Consider the following 22,538-nt stretch of genomic DNA (forward strand, 5'->3'; position numbering starts at 1 on the left):
GCCTTGAAGTTTGTATCTTACTCCAAAACAATGATGCAATAATAAAACCAATGCATAGTGATTATTTTAATTATCAAAAACAGAAAATACCCCCCATGATATTGCCTGTAGTGATGTTATCAGGGCATCCGGAAAGAGAAGTAAGACAAATTTCCATAACTTGCATCAGAAGCCCCTCCACTTTTAGACTTTTAAGGGGATGCCTCATAAAAAAAAATAATGCCAATCAAAGATGGAACCATGTTTCCAACATTTTCTTGTCTTCAGCATTTGATCCAACACATTGTGAACCATAATTTATCACACAGGATAAAGCTAAAGACTACTATAGTCACACCAACAGTCATTCAAGTGGCTCAAACAGATGGGACATTTTATACTTCCAGTGTTCACTGGGACATTGGTCTTTTTCAATAATAGACTCTAGCAGACTATTTATTACAATTCTTTTTCAATAGCCTGGAATGAATAAATGTTCAAATATAAAAACCATAAAAGTCAGTTGATACAGGACTTAGGGTAGCTGGCTTTGGTAATCTATGAGCATATGCAGTTCTATCTTTGAAATAACTTCAGTCCCTAATTATGTCACCTTGAAACTGGTAACAGGTAATTATTGAGAAAGAGACATTGAAATAAAACCATAAAATCACATCAGCCACAAAACCCATACATGTTCCATATCCTTTTGTGCCATTGTGAACAGGCGAGGGTCAGGATGGACCAACTTTTTAACACTCTCTGAACAATATTTAACATAGAACCCCAATGGACCTGCTCTTAGGATGCTATGAATGATCCCTCAGAAAAAGCTGTCATCTTAAATTCATGACTATCACTCGTCTCTTTAAGTAGCATTTCTCATGACAGCTAATCTGTACTTAGATTGTTCTAACAATTAGTTTCATGGTGCTTTAATACATGAGGAAGCTGAACCTCTACTCTTCCATGAATTATTTAGATATACCACTTGTAAATTTATATGCAAAATACCACTGTCTTTAGCTGGCAATTGTCCATTTTTTTAAAGCATGGATTTCATGATTTAGTCATGTCATGGTTTAGATGAAAGGTGTTCCCCCACAGGTTCATGTGCTTTGACACTTGTCTTCAGTTGCTGTATGGAGGTTACAGAACCTGTGAGAGAGACCTGGCTAATGAAAGTAGAACATATGGGTGGGCTTTGAGGTTTATAACCAGCTCCACTTTTGGCACAAACTCTCTCTACCTCTTTGGTTTTCTGATATGCAACAAACTATGCTACAAACCTCTGTAACCACAAACCCATCTACCTCAGCACCACCCATCCATGCTTTTTCCACTATGGGGACCGTACACTCCTAAACCGTGCATAAGCAATAAGTCCTTTCTCCCTTAACTTCCGCTGGGCATTAATGGGAAAGGTTGGTAATGAGAATAGTAGGCACCAATGTTCCAAGAAAGCACTTAGGTCAGACAATGAGTAGCAGAGACAGTCCCTCCACAGAACCCCTAAGTAAGCTGTGTGTGACAACATGAAGGTGACATCTAAGTTGGAATGCAGACCGAGGGTGCTGGAAGAACAAGGAGTGTGCAATGTTTTCCAAGAAAATCTGCAGCCACTGATAAGTTCCATCCCAAGAGACCACACGTGCTGAGAGCAGCTGATCCATAGGAGTGGATCTCAGCAAGTCTACATTGAGTTGGGCTTTGGTGTTTTCCTTACTGGGTTTCAGTATTGCTTTGCTCAAAACTTCCCCCACAGTCTTTCCTTTCGTCCCTTTTACAAGCAAGAGCCGCTGTCTGTCGGAAGAATACCTTTTGCTCTCTGACTTTTACAAAGGCTCTCAGCTGAGAGTTTGGACTTTTGAACAGTACTGATGTGGTTACAACTCTTGAAGTTGTATTGATAGCAGTTTGTCTCCATCAGTAGCCACAAGCCTGCAAGGATCTAGGGCCAAATGCTATGGTGTGGATGTAGAATGTTCTCCTATAGGTCCCTAAATGATTGTGCTGCTCCAGAAAAATGTAGATGCTTAAAAACATAAAGTTTGGCTAGTGGAAGTACAGAAGTTGGTATAGCCTTTGATGACTGGACATAGTCCTACTTCAGGTTAAGCTTTTTCTGCTTCCCAATTTCCTGACACACAATATGCCATGATGAATGTCCCCATGGCCTTGAGCCATGGTTGAGCCACCTTGCCTTTTCTACCATGATGTGCTATACCTCCTCAACCGTAAGTAGAAAGTAAATCCTGCCTCTCATCATTGGTTTCTGTCTTTCGCCATTATAAAAAGTAGCTAACATAAGGGTGGATCGTGGACCTTTGAAAGTCTATGTACCTTTGTTATGCATTTATATCTCTCAGTAAATAAATGCAAAACTCCGAGAGTGGTCTTCGTATATTAGAATCACAATGGTTCCTAAAGATCTAAACAAAACTGATTACACACACACACCTCACACTTTTATAAATAATAAACAGAAGAAGTGGGCGTTTTGAGCTCTTTGAGAGAAAAAAAATTCCCTGAGTATCTTTTATTATAAATGGTCCAAATTTCATGGTCATAATTCATTGAAGGGGAGATCAGGAAATTTCAGGATTTCTCCTTCTACAGGACATGGGAGATGGTGGAGACCTGGGCAGCACCTGTTCGTAGCAGCTGTCTGTCTGTCCCACAGAAAGCAGTTTAAGGAGGGTTTCTCTTGAGCCTAGAAGGACTGATTCATGTTCCAGAAGGGCTTCAAAAAAGCAGTTTCCATGCTAAGATAAAATACTAGACAGAATGACAAAAGGAAACAAATTTTGCAATACACCTTATTGATAATGAAATGCTTTATTATTTTATATGTCTAGTCTTATACTCTTGGTTAATTTGCTTCACAAAAGTCAGTTTTCATTAGATTTTTTAAAAGAGGTCTCTGAGGACTAGGATACTAAAAAAATTGACATATGTTATTTGATTTTTTTTCATTTCAATTCTAGAATTCAACTTATTCGTAGCATTTTAAATTAGTCACAGTAGGATATTCCTTTACTTTTAGACACCCAAAAATTTACCAGAATAGAACAAAATAATGTGCTATTTCTAAAAGTAAAAGAACATCAGTCAGATCTTAGGAAGGTTTCTTTGTTGTTGCTGGTTTTTCTCTTTTTTTTCTCTCTCTCTCTCTCTCTTTTCTTTTCTAAAATCTGATAACTATAACCTCCAGGAAAAATCAGTTTTCATCATGATCAAAAATGATAATTAGGATGTTTATAAATGTTCTGGGTAATTAAAACACATTTATGTTAGTCAGAAATTTCTTCCCTACAACAGAATGCCAGACCAACCAACCTGAGAGGCAGATTTACACTGGTTCATGGTTTCAAAGGTCTCACTTCTTCATGTAGGAATGACAGTAGAGCAGTTTCTGTCATGGCAGCCAGGAAGCAGGAAGAATGGCCTACTCTCTCCAAATGTTCTGTACTTTGTAAAATTGAAATTCCCTCCTGAAATAGTGGCACCACCTGGGGAGCAAGCATGCACCACAGGAACATTTCTCATTCAAACCATCCAGCCACACTTCTTGAAGCTCTTTTGGTATTATGGGAAATACACAGTTTCTTGCGGTTTTCAGAGCATCCTTCAGCTATCCTGGGACTTCATCAAGCAATAGGAATGACAGTAGATGCTTCTCTAATGCTCATGTCTCTGGGGGGTAAAGGGAGGAGTTGTAAAATGTTCAAGAGTTAAGATTTTATAGGAGACACAGACAAGTCCCTTAAAAAGGGTTAAATAATGTATTTCTTCTACTGTATGCTGGAAGGAAAGGGGACTCATAAGAGCCAACTATTTCCCCATGGAAACTGAAAGCATTCCAGAATCTCTAAGTTGAAGATTGCCAAAGGGTTGCCAGGAAGCTACAGTATTGCTTAGCCAAGGAAGTTTCCTGAAGAACAGAAAAAAAAAATTACCTGGCACTATTTCTGTGGGAACTCAAAGGAATTCCTTGACTCATATTTTACGTCTTGAAGAAATATGAAGGGAAAGTACTAAGGACTGGGGAATCAAGGGAAAAATTTTTCAACAAAATGCAGATTTCCCAAGTTAGTTTGGAAATCAGAAAATGCCAAAGAAAGGCATCACAGATAGAATGAGCTTCCAATCCACTACATTTCCATTCCACTCCAGTTCACCCAGAGCCCTGGGAGCCAAAAGCTTTTCCTTCGTGGACACAAACCAGAGTTCTAGCTAGATATTATTGGCATATTTGAAGTTCTCTGGAGTTTTGAAGTCGGTTATGCTAACCACACTCACTGAGGACCAAATTATTTGTGAAATTCTCACTAGAGGAGGGTTTCTGCATCTTTGGGTATTTGCCAAATAACAACCATACTATTAAATGAGCTTGTAGATATCATGCAACAAGGCTATGATTGAGACATCCTCAAATTTACTAGAGGTGAATGAGGCTGCTACTTCAAGAACATGGACACAAAGTTAAATAATATTCTAGGCTTCTGGATTGTCTGGGTTTCCTAAACTTGTTTCTGTCAGACTTTTCATGCCAAGACCAACTCCACTATAGTTTTACTACAAGTAAGAAACACAACACACAATGAGCTGAAGCATTAAAAAAATAGCCTTCTTGCTCATGGCTCTCACCTAGAATCTGCTCACCTCAGGTTAATAGACCACATGAAGGATGTCCTGTTGCTGTAAGTCAGGATAAGCCATAATTTATATGGGTATGTTGGTAAGAGCCTGCCATTCTAATCAAATGTTTAGGGCAGACCCCCAGATTTAGATGAGCATAAGATTTATAGAACTTCCAATTTTGTTTGCCTAAACCATTCCTATCCTGTATGCAAATATAAAAATTATTTATAAATTTGCCACATATAACTTGCATTACAATTCTCTGCATGTGGATATGTTTGATAAATTTTATGATAAAAGCATTTATATCATAAAACATGTTTATGTTTGTTATACATTTCTTTAAAGTCATATTTCAATCTAACGTATAAAATGGAAAGATTACAGGAATCATTTTATCAATACAAAATATCTGAAAGATTATTTGTGATAATGAGAACAATTTTGATGTATTTAATGATGAGTCACTAAAACTTTCCTTAATAACTTTGTACTTGGCTCTGTGGGGTTGACCAGCTTGTCAGCCCCGACGTGGCCTTAGCCCAATTCTACCCTCCAAACTACACAATTATTATGGGCTTGGTTTTTGGTGAGGTATGAATGCCCATGGAAAAGATTTAGTCATGCACATATTTTTTGTGTTCTCAGAGTACATAGCACTGGGCAGTTTGATAAATGCTAAATAATAAAATTGTCTTTAAGCAAGAGACCCAGGGAAACATGGAAGGTATTACTCTTATGTGGGGAAAAAAGACTTCTGAGCCCTGTGGTATTTCCATCAGGCTGTTCTTGCCAATTCTAGATATATTAAATTGAAAAAAGGGGAAAATTGTCAAAATGTGGTCATTTGTACTCCATAAAAGAATAATGGCTTCAGCTGCTTTTCCAGTATAACTTATATTTCCATTTGTCATATTGCTCACAAAAAAAGGTATTTTTTTTTTGTTAAAGTTACACCTGAAAATTTTTGTATGGTTTCTCAGTCCTTGCCTGAAATGCAACTGTACTAGCAATGCATATTGTAACTTCTGTCAGAAATGAAGGCCAAACCTGATAAATGCAAAATTTCTAAATAATAAAGGCAGAAACTAAAAATTGTGTTTGGAGGCATCTAAGGCTCGTTCCAAGTACTCTGAAGGTGACTGACAAAATCCATGTCAACAGAATCCCTCTGGGGTCTGTGAAACAAGTCAGCTATTTTCCCATGAAAGAGGGAAGCTAGTCAATCTCCCCTCACCCTTAGACCCCAGATATTACTCTCCTCAAAGGCTAATGTTAAAAGCTATTTAGGTTTTGTTTCTGGACATGCACAGAGCACCCTCTAGTAGAGGAGGCATGAGAATAAGGATTATCAGTTAGTTCCTTAGGACCCTTAGGTAAAGCTGTACATGAAAAGAAGGGGTGGGAAGCTATTCATGGTTTTTATTCCCATTAAATCATGCCACCCTTTTTTATGTGGAAAAGCTGCTATACCCAAGGATATAATTTGTATTGCGTTGATCAAAATCCTCTTAAGTTCTGGGTCTGATACTAAAATATGACTTAAACACAAGAAACAAACCTAAGGTTGGCTAAACACTAAGTGTCTTGATGAGCAATGAGTTTGCCAGACAATGTTTTTACGCACCTGCAATCCTGGCTAATTGAAGACCAAGACAAGTGAATGAGTTCAAGTTCAAACTGAACGCATAGGCAGAGCCCAGCCTGTGCTACATAGGTAGGGACACCAATCTCACAAAACAACCGGAAGAGGCAGAGGAGGAGCCAGAGGAGGGAGGGAGGGAGAGATAAGGTCCAAAAATTTAAAATATAGGATTTATGGAATTTAAAATTTAAGTATCTAACTTAAGTTCAGTACTAGACACCCAAAGACAAAACACAGAGGGTAAGAAGAGAAGGCGGGAAATGTCAGAAGATAAAGGACTAATACTTAAACTGAATAAAGAGCAGCAACAGAGTTGGAGATTACAGTCAGGCTAAGATAAAGACAAAATAGGTCAATAACATTCTAGGGAGATGAGAGAATGACAGCATTATATGACTTTAAAGAAACTTGTTGTATGATGAGATAAAGCATAAAACACACTGGAACGCCAGCATTTCAATAGAAAACTGAAATCTCTATTTAGCACAGCAGAGGGGACTGACCCTGAAAAAAAAAGCTCCAATATTTGATAAAGAACATACTAGAGAAGGTATATTCTCATTGAAGACTAGGAAGAAAGCTTGGGAAACAATGGCCTGCCTTGTATGAGAGAGGTATTTTTAAAATAGAATAAAAGACAGAGCCGGTGACTTAGTTGATATGATAGGAATGAAATTAAGGTTGACTAGACTGTCTGTGATCAAGGAAATACAAAGGAAAAGTAATACACCACAGCAAATCTTTAACTGCAGGAAGGAAGAATAACCCCAAGGTATCTGAAAAAATATCCATCACAGATGTTATAGTGCATTATAAAGCAACCACAACATAGGCACACATGACAGTGGGGTGGGGATTTTTAGAGGAGGAAATATAGGGGAAGGAGTGGGAAGAGGAAAAGGAGGTTAAAGAATGGGTATCACCAGACCGTAGTGTATAAATGTATTAAATCGCCAAAGAATAACTTTTTACAAGAAAGCAAAATCATATTCAGGTCTGCACCAGGTCCTTTGTGTATATGTCATAGCTTTCAGCTTCATATTTTTATGGGATTGCTGAGTGTGTGAACAGTCTCTGATTCTTATGCCCGCTCTTGGGGCTCTTTTTCTTCTCTTGGGGTACCTTATAAAGCCCCCATGTGGTGGTTTTGTTTTATTTTATTATATTTTATTTTACCATGTTTGGTTACCTTCAAGAAGCCTGTTTTTTCTTTTTGTTTTTGTTTTGTTTTGTTTTGTTTTGTTTTCTAGGAAGGGGCTGAAAGGGAGTGGGGAGGAACTTGGAGGAATAGCGGGAGAGGAAACTGCAATCAAGATATATTGTATGAGAAAAGAATCTGTCTTAAATAAATGAAGCAAAGGGGGAAATCAAAATAAGTTTTAAAACTTAAAAGTCTCGCCAAGCATTGGTGGCGCACACCTTTAATCCCAGCACTTGGGAGGCAGAGGCAGGAAAAATCTCTGAGTTCAAGGCCAGCCTGGTCTACAGAGCTAGATCCAGGACAAGCTCCAAGGCTACTAAGAAACCCTGTCTCAAAAAAACAAACAAACAAAAGGTTAAAAATAATATGAGTAACAAAAATTGGATACAATGGACTATTAGTAATATTTGGGAAAAGAATGTAATTTAAGAAATTTATATTTAGTAAGGTATTCTGTTCATATAAAAAATTAGATTTCACTTTTCCAAGACTTCAGAAGAGACAGCAATTCAATGTTATCAGGTGATCTGATCAAGACAACCCCTCATTGAAGCCCTCCTCCTGGGTGATTGTCAGTTGTGTCATGGTAACAGTTAAAATTAATAGTCATATGCAATGTATGAATGCATGTAAGTGTTATGTGTGTGTGTTTGTTTTTTTTAAAGCAAATTAGCAGAAGATTATGGCACAAATAACTGAGAGAAAACATCAATAAGGAAATCAGAGAGAAAGAAAAGAAGGGGAGAGAGTAGAGAAGGATGAAAAAGGGGCATTCTTCTGTTCGAATAGCTAATTTTGCATTTTGAATGTAATTTTCATAATACCCCTGAATATTCCCCATTATAACAAAGGAAAATTTTACTTAATTGTGTCTGTTATTAAAAAATAGTTCAGACTTTCAGCAAGCAAATCTCTGGCCAGCCTGGTCTACAGAGCTAGTTCCAGGACAGGCTCCAAAGCAATACAGAGAAATCCTGTCTTGAAAAACAAAAATAAATAAATAAATAAATAAATAAATAAAATAAAAAAATAAAAAAAAACCTTCAGACTTTCTAGACATTATATAAATAAATCTGAGAATGATGATTATGGATTCTTTAATTCTCAATAGATATATTAAGTGAATGTGCTATTAAAATATCTAGAATTTTCTGAACAAAAGCAAGAATACTGACAACAAGCAATTTCATTTTGTTCTTAACCACAGTAGGAAACTAGAAATTTATTTTCATACATTTTGAGAAGGCATTATTTTTTTAAAAAAATTAAAGAATAAATGTTAATATATACATTTTTCATCAACTGAGATTATTATATATTTCTTAGTGAAATAACTAATATTTGATATTCCTATATGGGGTGGTTCTTATATACAAATTTCTCTTTTACTTGGATTTGAAATGTCATTAAACTTATTTAATAACTTAATTCATTTAATAAGTTTAATTTATCTTGAAATTAGTTATTAATTTGTCCCTATAAGCTTTTACAAGACAGAGACAAATTTAAATACAACTGAATATTTAGGACTCACCCACACAATATGTGTCTATAAACAAAGCTAGCTTAATAGTCTCAAAATCTTTCACCATTAACTAAGAGAAAAAGAAACTATATGTTCTACTACAAAATAGTGAAAGTGGATGGAAGCAAATGAAACTATAAAAATTGAAAATGGAAGGTTGATTGGGAATGTTGATTTTAATTCTTCTTAAAATGGAAAGGTTTAATGAAATCCCATATATGTTTAGGTGACTTTTTGCCTTTTCAGAAGAGAAGCAAGAAGATGTAAGAAATTTTCTAAATCCATAGAGGTGAATAAAGAACAGCTAAGAGCCATTTATGGAGGAAAATTAAAGAAAGATGGGTCACTTGTCATGTGTAATATCAAAAGCTCTTATGCAATGCTTAAGATAACATATGAGATGTTATTCTGCTAATAATCACCAGCAATGCAAGAAAACTTTCAAATGGAAAAAGCTATCTTGGTTACCTTTCTTAGTTGCTATAACTCAGGCAAACTTTTCTGTGGCCTAACAAAGGCAGTTTTAGCCAGAAAGGATTTATTCTGGTTCACAGTTTGAGGTACACTCCATCATTGTGGGCAGATCAATGCAGCAAATGTTTCAGAGAGTGGTTCACATTGCAGCCACAGTCAAAAAGGAGGGGACCAGTGAATTCCCACGTTCAGCTACTCTTTGCTTTTTATAGAGCCTAAGAACAAAGCTTAAGGAACAGAGCTCTCCACCTTTAGGGTGGGTTTTCCAGGTTGATCAAACTCGTCAATATCACTTTTCATTGTCCCAACAGAAGCAAACCTACTCTAAAAAGCAGATGTACCTGGAGGCTTGCCTCCTGGGAGCTCCCACATGCTCTCAAGTTGATAATCAACACTACAAAAATGACTGAAATTTTCATGACTGTTTGTTTTAAGTAATGTAATACTGCCAAAACTGCCACAGTAAGGTCACCTCCCTACTACTGAGAGTGACATAATGCCCTCTAGGAAAATATGAGTGGTAGAAAGATCCACAGGTTTAAACATGTTTATACTCAAAAAACTAAAAGAAGAGAGAAAGAAAACACATTCAAAATCTATCACAAAAAAATAAACAGCAGTGCCTGTAAAAAGACATGTGGGAGACCATTCTGAACGTCTGATATGTACCAATGCTAGAAAACTAGTATCCAAGAACAGAATGGACAGATACTTCTTTGACTACATAGACTTTGGGATTGAATGAAGTCATATAAAACCATGCTTCAGGGAACAACAAAAGATTCTTGGGCTGGAAGACTAAGAGGAAAGAGCAGTGAACAACAGTGCAATCTTGAATCAAGAAAAAGAGAAAAGGAATGCTCAAAATGAAGAACCAAGACATGCACAATACTTATTTCTGAGAAGTCTACTAATGCGAGATAATCATGTGTGTTCTTCTAAGTGACAGGAGAAAACGTGGCCTAAAACAAATAACCACAATGAAGCAATAAAAAATGTATGTGCATCACTCAAGTTAGGGAGATGAAGCTTTATCATTTAAAAATAAATCTACAGTCCAGGTATCTCTCATCTTACCCTGTGGAGCTCAGTTCTTGTGTATTAACAAAAACACTCAGATTTAAATCTGGCCATTGACTAAGTCAAATCACCAAGGATTTCTTTGCAGTATTAAAAATTAATTTGTTGTGAAAGTACAGTGTGGAACATATAAATCTTTTTACCATGAAAAGGGAAATGGCCATGGAGCTCACTCATGTGATGTGCTTGTTGTACAAGCACGGAGCTGAGTTTAGATGCCAGGCACCACATAAAAGCTGGGTAGAGAAGTGTATTTGTGATGGCAGTGCCAGGAGCACAGAGACAGGCAGAACCCTGGAGCTTGCTGGCTAGGCAATCTAAGCCAAAATAGAAAATTCTAGATTCAGTGAGAGACAGTGCTCCAAAAAATAAGGTAGAGAAGCAATTGAAGAAGAAAACTGACATTGACCTCTGGCCTTCACACACACACACACACACACACACACATACACACACACAAGCACACACTCGCACAACACGCACCATACACCATGGAAAAGGAGAAAAAAAGAATAGATAAAAATTGAGCCGAATGGTCTTTATAATGTGGAGTAATTCTTACTGCAATGCATACCCTTCAAGAACCAGAGGACCAGAATAGTACATGCTCCATGAGAGAAGCCTACTGGGAAAGAGAAATATTTTTCTTACTATATAGTATCATTACAGAAAGTTGTTGATTGTAAGAAAATACTCTCTTACCAATAATCATCTTTGAATATGTACTAATCTTTCCTTTGATGCTTATTTCTCTTCTGTGTATGTGTTTTAATCATGTCTGTGTCACTATAGAATAAGCCCTTGAATGGAGCTGTCATCATTTTTAGTACATTCTTTGTAGTTGCATAATAGTAATCAAATAAATACTTTACATTAATCTTGTTACCCAATAGCAAGGCCTCGTAAATTGTTTCTTTCCAACATTACAGTAAAAAACTTGCTAATAACTCACTAACTGAAATTCAGTGCAATACTTTCTGACCTGCTCTACCCATTCAAATATTCCTATAATAGGTTACTTGTTGCTTCTATGAACAGTATTCAAATCAAATGGAAAGAGACTAGAAAAAATTAAAAGGAACTAAACCAGCTGTGCAGTGGTGGTTCACACCTTTAATCCCAGCACTTGGGAGGCAGAGACAGGTGGATCTCTGTGAGTTCAAGGCCAGCCTGGTCTACAGAGCTAGTTCCAGGACAGCCAGAACTGATACACAGAGAAACTATCTCAAAAAACCAAAAACCACAAAAAGGAACTATACCATTGAGGCTTTTACAGTAAGGGTTTCAAACATGCAGCCAACAGTATGTCAAAAGCATCTTGATGAAAATGATGTAAAGATCATACTAAATCTTCTAATAGTAAGCAGAAATATAAAATTTGGATGGAAGAAATACTACCATTACAATCTCCATTAAATGGTAGCCTTGATGCAATAAAGGAACCTATCAACATTACTAAAATTTACAGATCCCACATTTAGAATAATGGGCCTGCCATGAATGAGAAGGTAGCAAAAGTTCCAGATCATTTTTCTTTGGAGCTTGTCATGCCTAATAATAATTGATCAAGGCAGGTGCTTTATTATATTTCACATGAGGAGGAAAATCTGGTTTGTGGAAAATTAGCTTGTCCACAAGCAGCTCACTTTTAGGATTTGAAATTGGAGACTTTGTGGGGGAGGCAGGGCCTTTCTGTTGTATTTGTGGAATTATTAAGGACCAGAACATATTTCCTACTGCACTGATATCCTACTTACGACTTAAAAGAAATTAGATGGAGCAATTGAAAGGTATATTATTAAAAGGATTCAGTTCTGTATTAATCTGTATGTGTTGGGGGGGTTCACAGCATGTGTGTGGTCAGAGAACAACTTTGTGCAGTCCTTCTGTCCTACCTTACACAGGTCTCAAGGGTCAGGTTCATTTCTCTAGGCTTGGAGCTAAGTACCTTTACCTCATGAACTATCTCAACACCCCAGATGCAGTATTTTAATTCAGTGAAGCCTGTATGTGGAGAAAAATTGCAATTGGCACTTTCCTGAGAATAGTTTACTGGAGATACCTTCTGTGAACACAGAAAATGTAGCTGCATGGGTTACTTGAGATAAAAATGGATCTGGCTCAGGCAAAGGGACAGCAGAAACGCGATGATGCCTAACTGGTATAGCTTCCAATAATGATGCTGCCCTTCTGCTCCGGCAAGAGGGCACATAGATGCCATAGGAACCTGCATCTTGGGAGTCAAATTTGTGTGGAAGCCTATAAATAGCAAGTGGTAGAAAAAGCAAGATCTCAACAGCTCTTTGTGCTTCTCCCTGCTCAGCCAGTTAGCCCTCTGGCTGGCTTGCACTCTCCATTTCTCCTGGGATTCTGTGTTCTATCATCCCTGCAGGAAGATTCAGAGTGTAGAATCTATTGACATCTTGTTAGTTCTGGGGGAATGAACTTCTGAAAAGTGAAGGAAGTCCCTCCAGGAAAGCAGAATGACTGGCTGTGGAGACGATTTAATTCAAGGAAACCATCCGGCAGACTCTTCCAGTGTTCCTCATGCTGGACTCACTGTGAGAGGCTCTTTCAAAACTGAAATGGACATTAGAGGTCATTCCACGCAGTCTAAGCTTGGGCACCCTCAGGGTAGTTAAAAGTAATGCCTAAAACTTAAAATGTCTTTCTTCCAGAAAAACCATCTTCAACTCAATCTCACAGTGACCACACTACTAGACAAGAGCACCGCTCCCAAATCTCCCAATTCTTTGATACTATGACTGAACGATGGTCCAGTTTCTTCCTTTTAAGAAGGATTCCCAAAGATTAGTGGGTCTTCCTCCCAGGGCTAGGAAACCAAACACTAACTGAACTAGGTGGTTTTCTGTCCTTATACAATGGGCATAGTCAGAAGTGACAGCTTATTAAGAAAGTGCTTCTCCTGAGACATTACAGTGACCAAGAAGTTGAGAACTCAGATGAGTCCCAAGGCCAGGCAGGTGGCACAAATGTGCTATCACTTGATAACAGGGATTGCGGTGGTCTGCAAGGTCCATACATCCCCCCAAAGACACGGGGGTAAATGAATTTCCTGTGTCCTGCCTTCAGGCTCCCCGCTTTAACCTCCAGGTCTCATGCTAGGACATTGGGTTCTCTAATCTGTGCTACACAAAAAAAAAAAAAAAAAAAAAAAACACACACACACGGTAACCTCAAAATAATGATCTTTTGGGAAAGACAGCTTTTCATTACAAAGAGAGTACATATTTACTTCCAAAGATAAAGTTTCAAATGACCCTAAGTCTTTTGTGACTCTTAGATTTTTTTTTTAACTAAGATACTTTTCTCAAAATTAGAGATAGTGTTTCTTCAACCTGTGTTTAATATTAATGACATTAATACTAGGTGGCAGGTTTTACACTGTCATTTGTCCATATAATCTCTTTATTATAATTTACTGTTTTTGTCACCTTCACAAATTTGTGGGAGACAGTATGAGAACTGATATATGTATATACTGTGTTATGATCAAGAAAGCAAATAGTTATTTCTCCCTAGTCATTTTGGAACAGTGTGATAGCTCATTGTGCATATACATTACATACTGATAAAAATCAGGGGAATTAATGTTTCTGTTTCATTATTATTGCTTTGTGTGTTCAAGCTTTAGCCTCCTCTCATAAAGTACACAGTAGGTTATTGTATACTATATCCATCCCCCCTCTGTTCTGTAGAACATTAGAATTTGTTACTTTCTCTAGCTTTGTGCCCATTCATCAACCTCCACGTGCCCCCTCCTTTCTTCTACTTCCCAGCAAGTTTTACTGTGAATTATATCTTTCAACTGATTTTTATAGCAATCTCAGATGGGAGGGTATTACCAGCAGTATTCCCACCAGCCTGGTCCCACAGCTGTGTCAGCCTCAAATAACACAGAGAGATACTGTATTAGATATAAAACTGTTGGCCTGTTACTAGCATTCCTTTTTGGCTATCTCTGTCTTAAATATTAACCCATTTATATTAATCTGAGTGTTTCTGTGTGGTCTTATCTTACCAGAGAGAGGGTCCGGACCTTCTCTCAAGTCTCTACATCTTGACTCTACTCTATTACCTCTCCCAGAATCCTCCTTGTCTCCTAGTCCTGTCTATCTTGCTTTCCTATTGGTCAACAGGGCTTTTTCATTAATCAATAAGAGAAACAAATACAGAGTGACATCTCCCATCAGGAGGGGACATGCAGTTTTTCTCCATGCTGTATCCTACTTTATTTAACATGATAGGCTCCAGTTTCATTTGTACTTTGTGGTTTGCTTTCATATGAATTTTTGTATTTTCTTTTAGTTCTGTGAAAGATGTCCTCATATTTTGATGATGACTCTATTTGAACCTCAAGACAGTTCTGAGTTATATGGATATTTTATATCATTCTTTCTTCTAGTCAATGAACAAGGGTGGACTTTTCATGCTGTAATGTTTTATCTGTAATTTATGTTGGAAATTTTGCAATTTTCATTTACATGGGTCTTTTAGATCATTGTTTGTTTTTTGGCCTCCTCCCCACACACACACATACACACTTTATAGTTATTGTCATATAATTTGTCTTTTAAAGTGCAAGGTCCAGAATCATCTGTATCCTGCTAGGTCAGGTTGGGTCTATGAGGCAACAGTCCCTTTGCTAGTGTGGTAGGGTATCTTTGAGGTACCAGATATTGGGATATGCACAGGTCTTTGTCCCCTAGAGGTCAATATAATTCAGACAATAGCTGCCTTCACATGATGACATCTTGCCACAGCAGTGTGGGCTCTTGGGGTTACTGGGGATATAGGAGTTCTTCCTCCAATGATAAACCACTGTGAAAGCCCTATATGACTTCCCTAAATGACCTTCTTGATAATAATAGCCAGTCTTCAGGAGCTGAGACTAGCAGTGTCTGTACTAATGAGATTTGCTGAGACTCTTCCAGCCCGGTTTTCCTCTGAGTCTCCCTTCCCCACTAAGCAGTGAGGGTTGTAGGTCCTGGCTCCTTTTGCTCTTATTTCATTCTGCAACTCAGGTTTTCAAAGCTTTCAGGTTCTGCCCGGATGAATTTCATAGCTCCCTGATAGTCTCTTACCTCAAAGGACAGCTACCACCTTTGACTCTTGTTCCCTTTGGGAAGAGGAGGTAGACCCTGTGCTCCTCTATTTAGGCACTATTGATTCCCTATCCACATTCTCTCATTTTACTTCCCACAAAAAAAAAAATGGGGAGATTGTATTTTCTACAACTAGCACATCATTGGCCCTTATGTTTTACAACAATAAAATGATTATTTTTACCTACAAGGCAGGTGCTAGGTCCTACCATCCATAAAAGGAAATACAATATGTTAAAATATTTTGCTGCTGTCTAGAGATAGTGTCACAGGCCTGAGATATCAATACTTTGGAGGCTGAGGTAGGAGAATCTGAAGTATGTGGTCAACCTGGGTTACACAATGACAACTTCTCTTAAAGAGTGAAACAAAACATTTATGCTAGCTTTTTCTTCAACTGTGAATATATGTAAGAGAAAACCCTGATGAGTTATTATGTAGAATGGTTTTACCTCAGTCTTTCAATTGTTAATTTCCTATTAAAACACCATCTTCTTCTGTTACAGACAAAGCTCGAACGGAGGGTCCAACCTTCTCTAGTGCAAAGGGTTATGTGACCACTGGGCAGGAAGAACTGATCCTTGGGCAGGAAGAACTGATCCTCCTGCAGGAAAAAGTCAAGAATGGGAAAATGTCTATGGATGAAGCTCTAGAGAAATTTAAACGTTGGCAGTTGGGAAAGAGTAGTCTGGAAATGATTCAACAGGTAATATGATCTTCTGGAACATTCTTTCACTTATGGATCTCCCTACACTCTTTAAATGCTTAGTCCTCACAAGACATATGGACAACTAATCTTTTCTTTTTAACTAGCCACTAAAAAGATGTTTGCAACAATCAACTAAATCCTTGAAAATAATATCCAAATTTTCACTGCTAAGTTCATTTATGTTAACTCAGTCTTGGAACCCATGCATCAAAGCTGTTTACAAATCCTATCTTGGGTAGAGAGAACATTTGTTTTATCTCATTGTTAAAATTAAGATTAAGCACCTTCACAACAACAGGTTCTCAGCACGCTAAAACGTATAACAGACCAGACTTAAACAGACAAAAATTAACTGATGTCACATCAAGCATTTAGTCTTAAGTATGGTTAATTTTAATAACTTGTTCCTTATAAAATAGGTCACCTATGACACCTTAACTGCTCTCAGTAAGAGATACCTGCTGCATAGTCTACTTATCTCATAGGTTTTCCCACTCCCCAAATGTTTTAATGTTCTACTCTTTCCATGGCAGGAAGCCTTCTTACCTCAGAACCCGTAGTTGTAATGTAGCTGCTTGATTAAACACGTTTAATAAGCCAAGTTAGGACAAAGTACAGGAAGCTCATATTAGCTGAATATTCTACCTCTACCAAGGGATGATTTTTATTAAAAAAAAAAAAACAAGTAGTTTTTAACAATAGAAAAATGAGTCACTATGATGAGATTTCAAACAATATGGCATATTGGCCAAAGCAGTGTAGGCGAGGACTTTCCAAACACATTTGAGATCATAGCTTGTCAGAAACCACCTACCCAGAAGGGCAGGTTTGGTTGCCAATCAGTGGCTGAAAATGGTCCAGGTTTCACAATACTAATCAAAGGCAATTATTTTTCCAAACTAATGCTAAAGAGAGTGGAAGGTGCAGTTCTGTACCTGTGCATTGCTCAGGAACAGAATGACAACATTATTTCTCTATTCTTACCAGTATTCTGTCAGGAACACAATGACAAGAATGACAACATTGTTTCTCTATTCTTACCAATATCCTAACTGTCACAGTCACTCTAACCCTAAAATGTAGTAAAATGTGTTCAATTACAAGCCCATGCAACTCATTTTGTTCCCAGAAACTACATATATTTACCCTTATCAATCCCTTCAAAAACAAAGATTTCAATTCAGTTTTGTGTAATCCAGCTTCTTAGAAATTACTTCCCTAATCATTTCCTGAAACACTCAGTTGTTTCTGTTTGCTTGTATGTTTATATTCATGAGGAAATATTTAAGACATCCATACATGTGCACACACTCCCCCATATTTCATATTCTTTTCCATATCCCCCCTCTGGCTACAAACATATTCATTTGCATTCTGGAAATGAATTTTTATCAGTGGTTATTGTGACAAGGTATGGCTGGTGGAGGATTTTTCTGGGGAAAATGCCTCGTTTTCACATATGTATCCAAAGAATATGAAGAACAGGGAAGAGTCACAGCCATGCAGACACCCAGCCCTGCAGATGACGTGTGACAAAGCTGAAGACCTTGCCAAAGGCACCCAACTCCACTCAGAGGGGATCATCTGCAAAACCATGGAATTAACCCCAGGAAAGAAGACTTCCTGAGGGGGGCGAGGAACTCTCTTAGGTTTTCTTCTCAAGAAATGTATGGCATGCTAGTGTGCTTTTTGTTTCTACTAAAATGATAGCAGTTGTGCTGAGCAGAATATTTGGAAAACAAAGATCACACATATTCTGAGAATCTAGTTTCATAGTATTTTCCCCTGGGCCCTTAATTTTGTTAATAATAGAGTACCAGGAAAGGCTGTACCACACGGAGGCTGTAGATGGGCCCAGGAGGCATTCAGCTACAGCATTCTAGCTTAGCTCTTCAGTCAATTGAATCACACAGGTGTAGGCATGCAGCTAAACTCAGCCTCCAATTCCTGCATACAGCTGTGATTAAATGAATTGCTTATCCTCCCTGCACCTTAGTTTCAATCTCTGTGAAAGAGGATGCTACACCATTGTACATCTCCTTCATGAAGAATAAGATTATGTATGAGGTACCAAAGATGCTTTTAGGCATCTTAAGTAGCAACCTACTACTAAGTAGTGGTTTGGGCACTGGTTACACTAAGAAAAGCTTTCATTTTGTCCCATTAAAGATTTTAAATCTTAAAATCTGTGTTCTGTACTTTAAGGAAAAAATACGCCAGCTTAGAGACAGCATTGTTGGAAAAAGGCCAGAAGATGAAAATGCCTATGGTGAGTAAAAGTTGCCTGCTACTCAAAAATGACAGTGTGGCTGGGGAGAAAATGTAGTTAACTACAGATCCAAACAGACTTCAGTTCAAATCCATACATTTCCTTGCTTCCCACTCTCTGGCTGGAGACTCAATCTCTCCAGTTCATTCTCTGCAAAGTGGGATTATTCACACATCCCTTCAAGAGTCCTTTACTGACTCACATTGACCAACTAAGGCTCACTACTTCCATTTGACTCCTAGGTAACTAACAAATAATACCATTCTTTTCCCAGTGTATTTTCATTGACCATTATGTGTGGGCATCAAACAGGTAGGTCATTCCTAGTACAGCCAAGTCTCACAACTGTCCACATGTGGATTGTTTCAAATTGTCTTGCTGAGGTTGGCCTTTCATCATAACCACATGTTGCCTGACAATGCAGGTTTCCCTTGTGATAGTTAACAGTTGCCCTGAGGAAACAACTGGGGTCAAAGACCAATGCCATTAAGATGGCAAATCTTCTCCAAAGATGAATAATACATTCCAGAATTGAAAGTAAATTGCACTACAGTTATATGGCCACTCTTTCCCCAAGTCTCTCTTCTCCCACAGAAAATTAGCGCTTAACAAAACCCTCTCTACCCACTCTATGTAAATATTACATAGCCTTTAGCTTGCTCATCAAGTGGAAATTCACTTTCTGAAATTTATTCTCCTGCTATTGTGTTGCCGTCTACTTTAAGCTTCCTTTCTATAAATGTGTTCTAAATTATATAGTTTGTAAAATAATTATCATAAGAAAGGGATTCATTTATACATAAGGAAGAGATTAATTTATACATAACTGAGATCTAAAAACTTACATTATTATGTGGAAAAATACCATTTTAAAAACTAATAAGATTACAAATTCTATAAATAATCCTACTGAAATATTACATAAATAGTATCTATCATATCTAAAGAGCACATATTAAATACTACTGCTTCTTACAGTGGTCATAGTAGACAGATTTTGTCCATAATCTATAAATACAAAAATAGGAAATTGAAAAAAACACACAGATTAGAATATTATGCACATTTTTATTTGAATTCAGAAATCAACACCAGTGTTTGAGCAGTGAATCAGCTCGCTTTTCTATCACAGTGGAACAAACAACAGGGAGCATGCAATCCCACCTTATAAAACACTAATAGTGATCAAAGGCAGGCAAGTGACCTTGAGAAGTGGATAGTAAGCAGGTGAAGATGCTATTGTTAGGCAGGCAAGGCTCATGCGGGGAATCTAACCACTGCCCACCTGTCTGCCAGAGAAACATTTACTGTGAGAGAGCAGGCACATCGGTCCTGGGATTGACAACATGGAGAGCTCAGCTGATGCAACTGACATTGTGGGGGAGGGGTGTGAACTGAACTGAAGAAGAGTGGCCTCAGAGTCACATAGGAGGAACTTGCATCTGTCTGTGGCTGAGAGATGAGCTGAGTGAGTGTGCTAGGAGCACAGCTAGCAACTCCAGGGCACTGAAAACAAAATAATAATAATTATAAATAATGAGGAGGAGGAGAAGAAGAAGAAAAAGAATATAATAAAGAAGACAGAGAGAAAGGTTGAGTGAGCTAGGCAAAGGCCGTTCTTTGCTCCTGACCTGCCAGACTGGACCCATCTTAACGCTTTCTGAAACTTCTAATGCCTCCTGTATTAGGACACTAACTCAGAGTAATCTCTACTCACAATATGTCTTGTCAATTCTAAAACCATGGGAGAAACATATTTGTACCTCAGGCCTTATGAAATACCTTGGGGTTTCTGAAAAACAACAATCAAAACTAGAACATTCATATCAGAAGCTGAACTACCTACCAAAAGAAGATCCTACACAGAATCCACAGTATACAAGAGATGTAATACTCAACATTCTAACCAAAAGAGTGATTAAAAATTACATGAAAATGAACAGGAATCCATAGTGAAGAAAACAAAAGCCACCAGTAGTAATAAACGGATAGTCCCATGTTGACCATTGTAGCAGAGAACATTAAACATTAAAGTGTCTCTTATAAGAATATTGAATTCATGTAAAAGACAGCTTTAGGAGGATAAATAATATAAAATAAGAGAACATTAGAAACTAATTGGAATAACCAAGTTGAAATTATTGAAAGCAACACTAAAATATAAGAAAACTTTTATAGATAAAATCAGCATATCACATATTACTGAACATGAGGGTGGATTGACAAAATTTGTCTAATATTAGAAAAAAAGATGAATGACATAGATAGGGAAGGCTTGAGGATATTCACTAATATCTTGTCAGAATCACTGGAGAATTGGAAGACTGTGTAGTAATACCTTCAAAGAGCTGCATTGAAAAGAAAAGAGCACTTCCAGAGAAAATAGTCTTGGAACTTTTGCTGAAATAATGGTGTTTTTAGATAAACTAACTAACGGATTTATAGAAAAATTACAAGGTAACCAACATTGAAGACTTTCATATAGGTAGAAAGAAATAGTAACAGAAATAAATCCAAATCCACATTGAGGGGACAAAAACACTTCAAATCGTATAAATGAGTTATCTATAGACTGTTTTCTGTGTTTTGGTAAATTATTTAAAGCAAAACTTACATGTGTTATAGGTTAGAGCATGTAATGTAGAAACAGTACCACAAAGAACAGAGGCTGCAGTTAACTAGAATCAGGTAAAATTACATCCATGATAAAGTTCAACATGTAGCATGTAAAGACTCAATTAAAAACAAGAGGAAGAGGGTAAGATGGGAAGTATGAAGAGAAGTATAAAGCAGAAATCTATTATCTCAAATTAGTTTGAGAAATTGAGCTTGCATATTTTACTAACTTAAAAATAAAAATAAGGGAGATATGGCTCAATAATAAGGAGCACTTGCTACTCTTTCAGAAGACCTGCAAGCCACCCACCCACACGGCTTCCCAGTACCCTCATGATGGCTCACAACTCTCTACTAGGCGTTCTGTCTCCCTCTTCTGGCTATATGAGAACTGCATGCATTTATTACACATGCTGGCAAACACACATAAAATAACAAAAAAGTAAACCTAGGAAATCGATAGAGGAAATTAATTAGAGAATTAAAAATATTTAATTATGAATAATAAATCACAAAAATGCAAAATTGGTACATATACAAAATAGATAAGCAAAACTACAAGAAAACAAAAATAGCAGAATAGTAAATTGAGTAAAGTCAATAATTGTGTTTAATGCAAATTGGTTACACACTTAATTTTAAAATAATATGTTTTTATGCTGCACAAAAAAAAAGATACCTTAATTTAGGCAGTCTAAAACATATATTTTAAATGAAGGGAATATAACAAAAACAAACAAACAAATAAAATAAACAAAAAAAAAGATAATCTGAAGACAAAATCCATGGCAGGAGATAAAAGGATACATTAGATAGGGTAAAGGTTCAGCAGAATGACATAACAGCCAGCATATTTCTGTCTTCTATGTTACATGTATGCTTATAAGTTTTATCACAGCCAATGAAGCAAAATTTGGCAATACTCAGGGAATGTCCTCACATTTTTCTTAGTAGTTAACTGAACAATTTGCAGAAGTCTGTAAAGATACAGAGACCTAATTCAGCCCATCTGACATTTAGTGAGTAAGGCATAAAAACACTAAGCTCACATGGTTGTGTAAGATGTTCTGGGTTGGCTATCAAGATGGAGCACATGCTAAGTCATCGAAAAGCTTCAGTACATTCCAGAAGATCAAAACTTAAGAGAATGTTCCCTGAGTGTTGCAGATTTATTCCAAAATATTTAAGAATCAAATTGAATGTTTCAAAAATAATCCTTGTATCAAAAGAAGAGTCATTGAAAGCTATGGTGAACAGGATACCAAAACTC

The 22,538-nt window shown here is 37.2% G+C and overlaps 1 protein-coding gene across 1 annotated transcript in view; it reads left to right on the forward strand.

Annotated features, from left to right (window-relative positions):
- Bank1 (B cell scaffold protein with ankyrin repeats 1) overlaps window positions 1-22,538 on the forward strand; it is a 239,984-nt gene that overhangs the window by 210,592 nt on the left and 6,854 nt on the right. Inside the window, 2 exon segments of the mRNA XM_051185442.1 lie at window positions 16,181-16,380; window positions 18,589-18,652. Of these exon segments, the coding sequence (XP_051041399.1) occupies window positions 16,181-16,380; window positions 18,589-18,652 (264 nt within the window).

The sequence above is a fragment of the Phodopus roborovskii genome, unplaced genomic scaffold, assembly GCF_943737965.1.
Source record: "Phodopus roborovskii unplaced genomic scaffold, PHOROB, whole genome shotgun sequence".
NCBI classification, from domain to species: domain Eukaryota; kingdom Metazoa; phylum Chordata; class Mammalia; order Rodentia; family Cricetidae; genus Phodopus; species Phodopus roborovskii.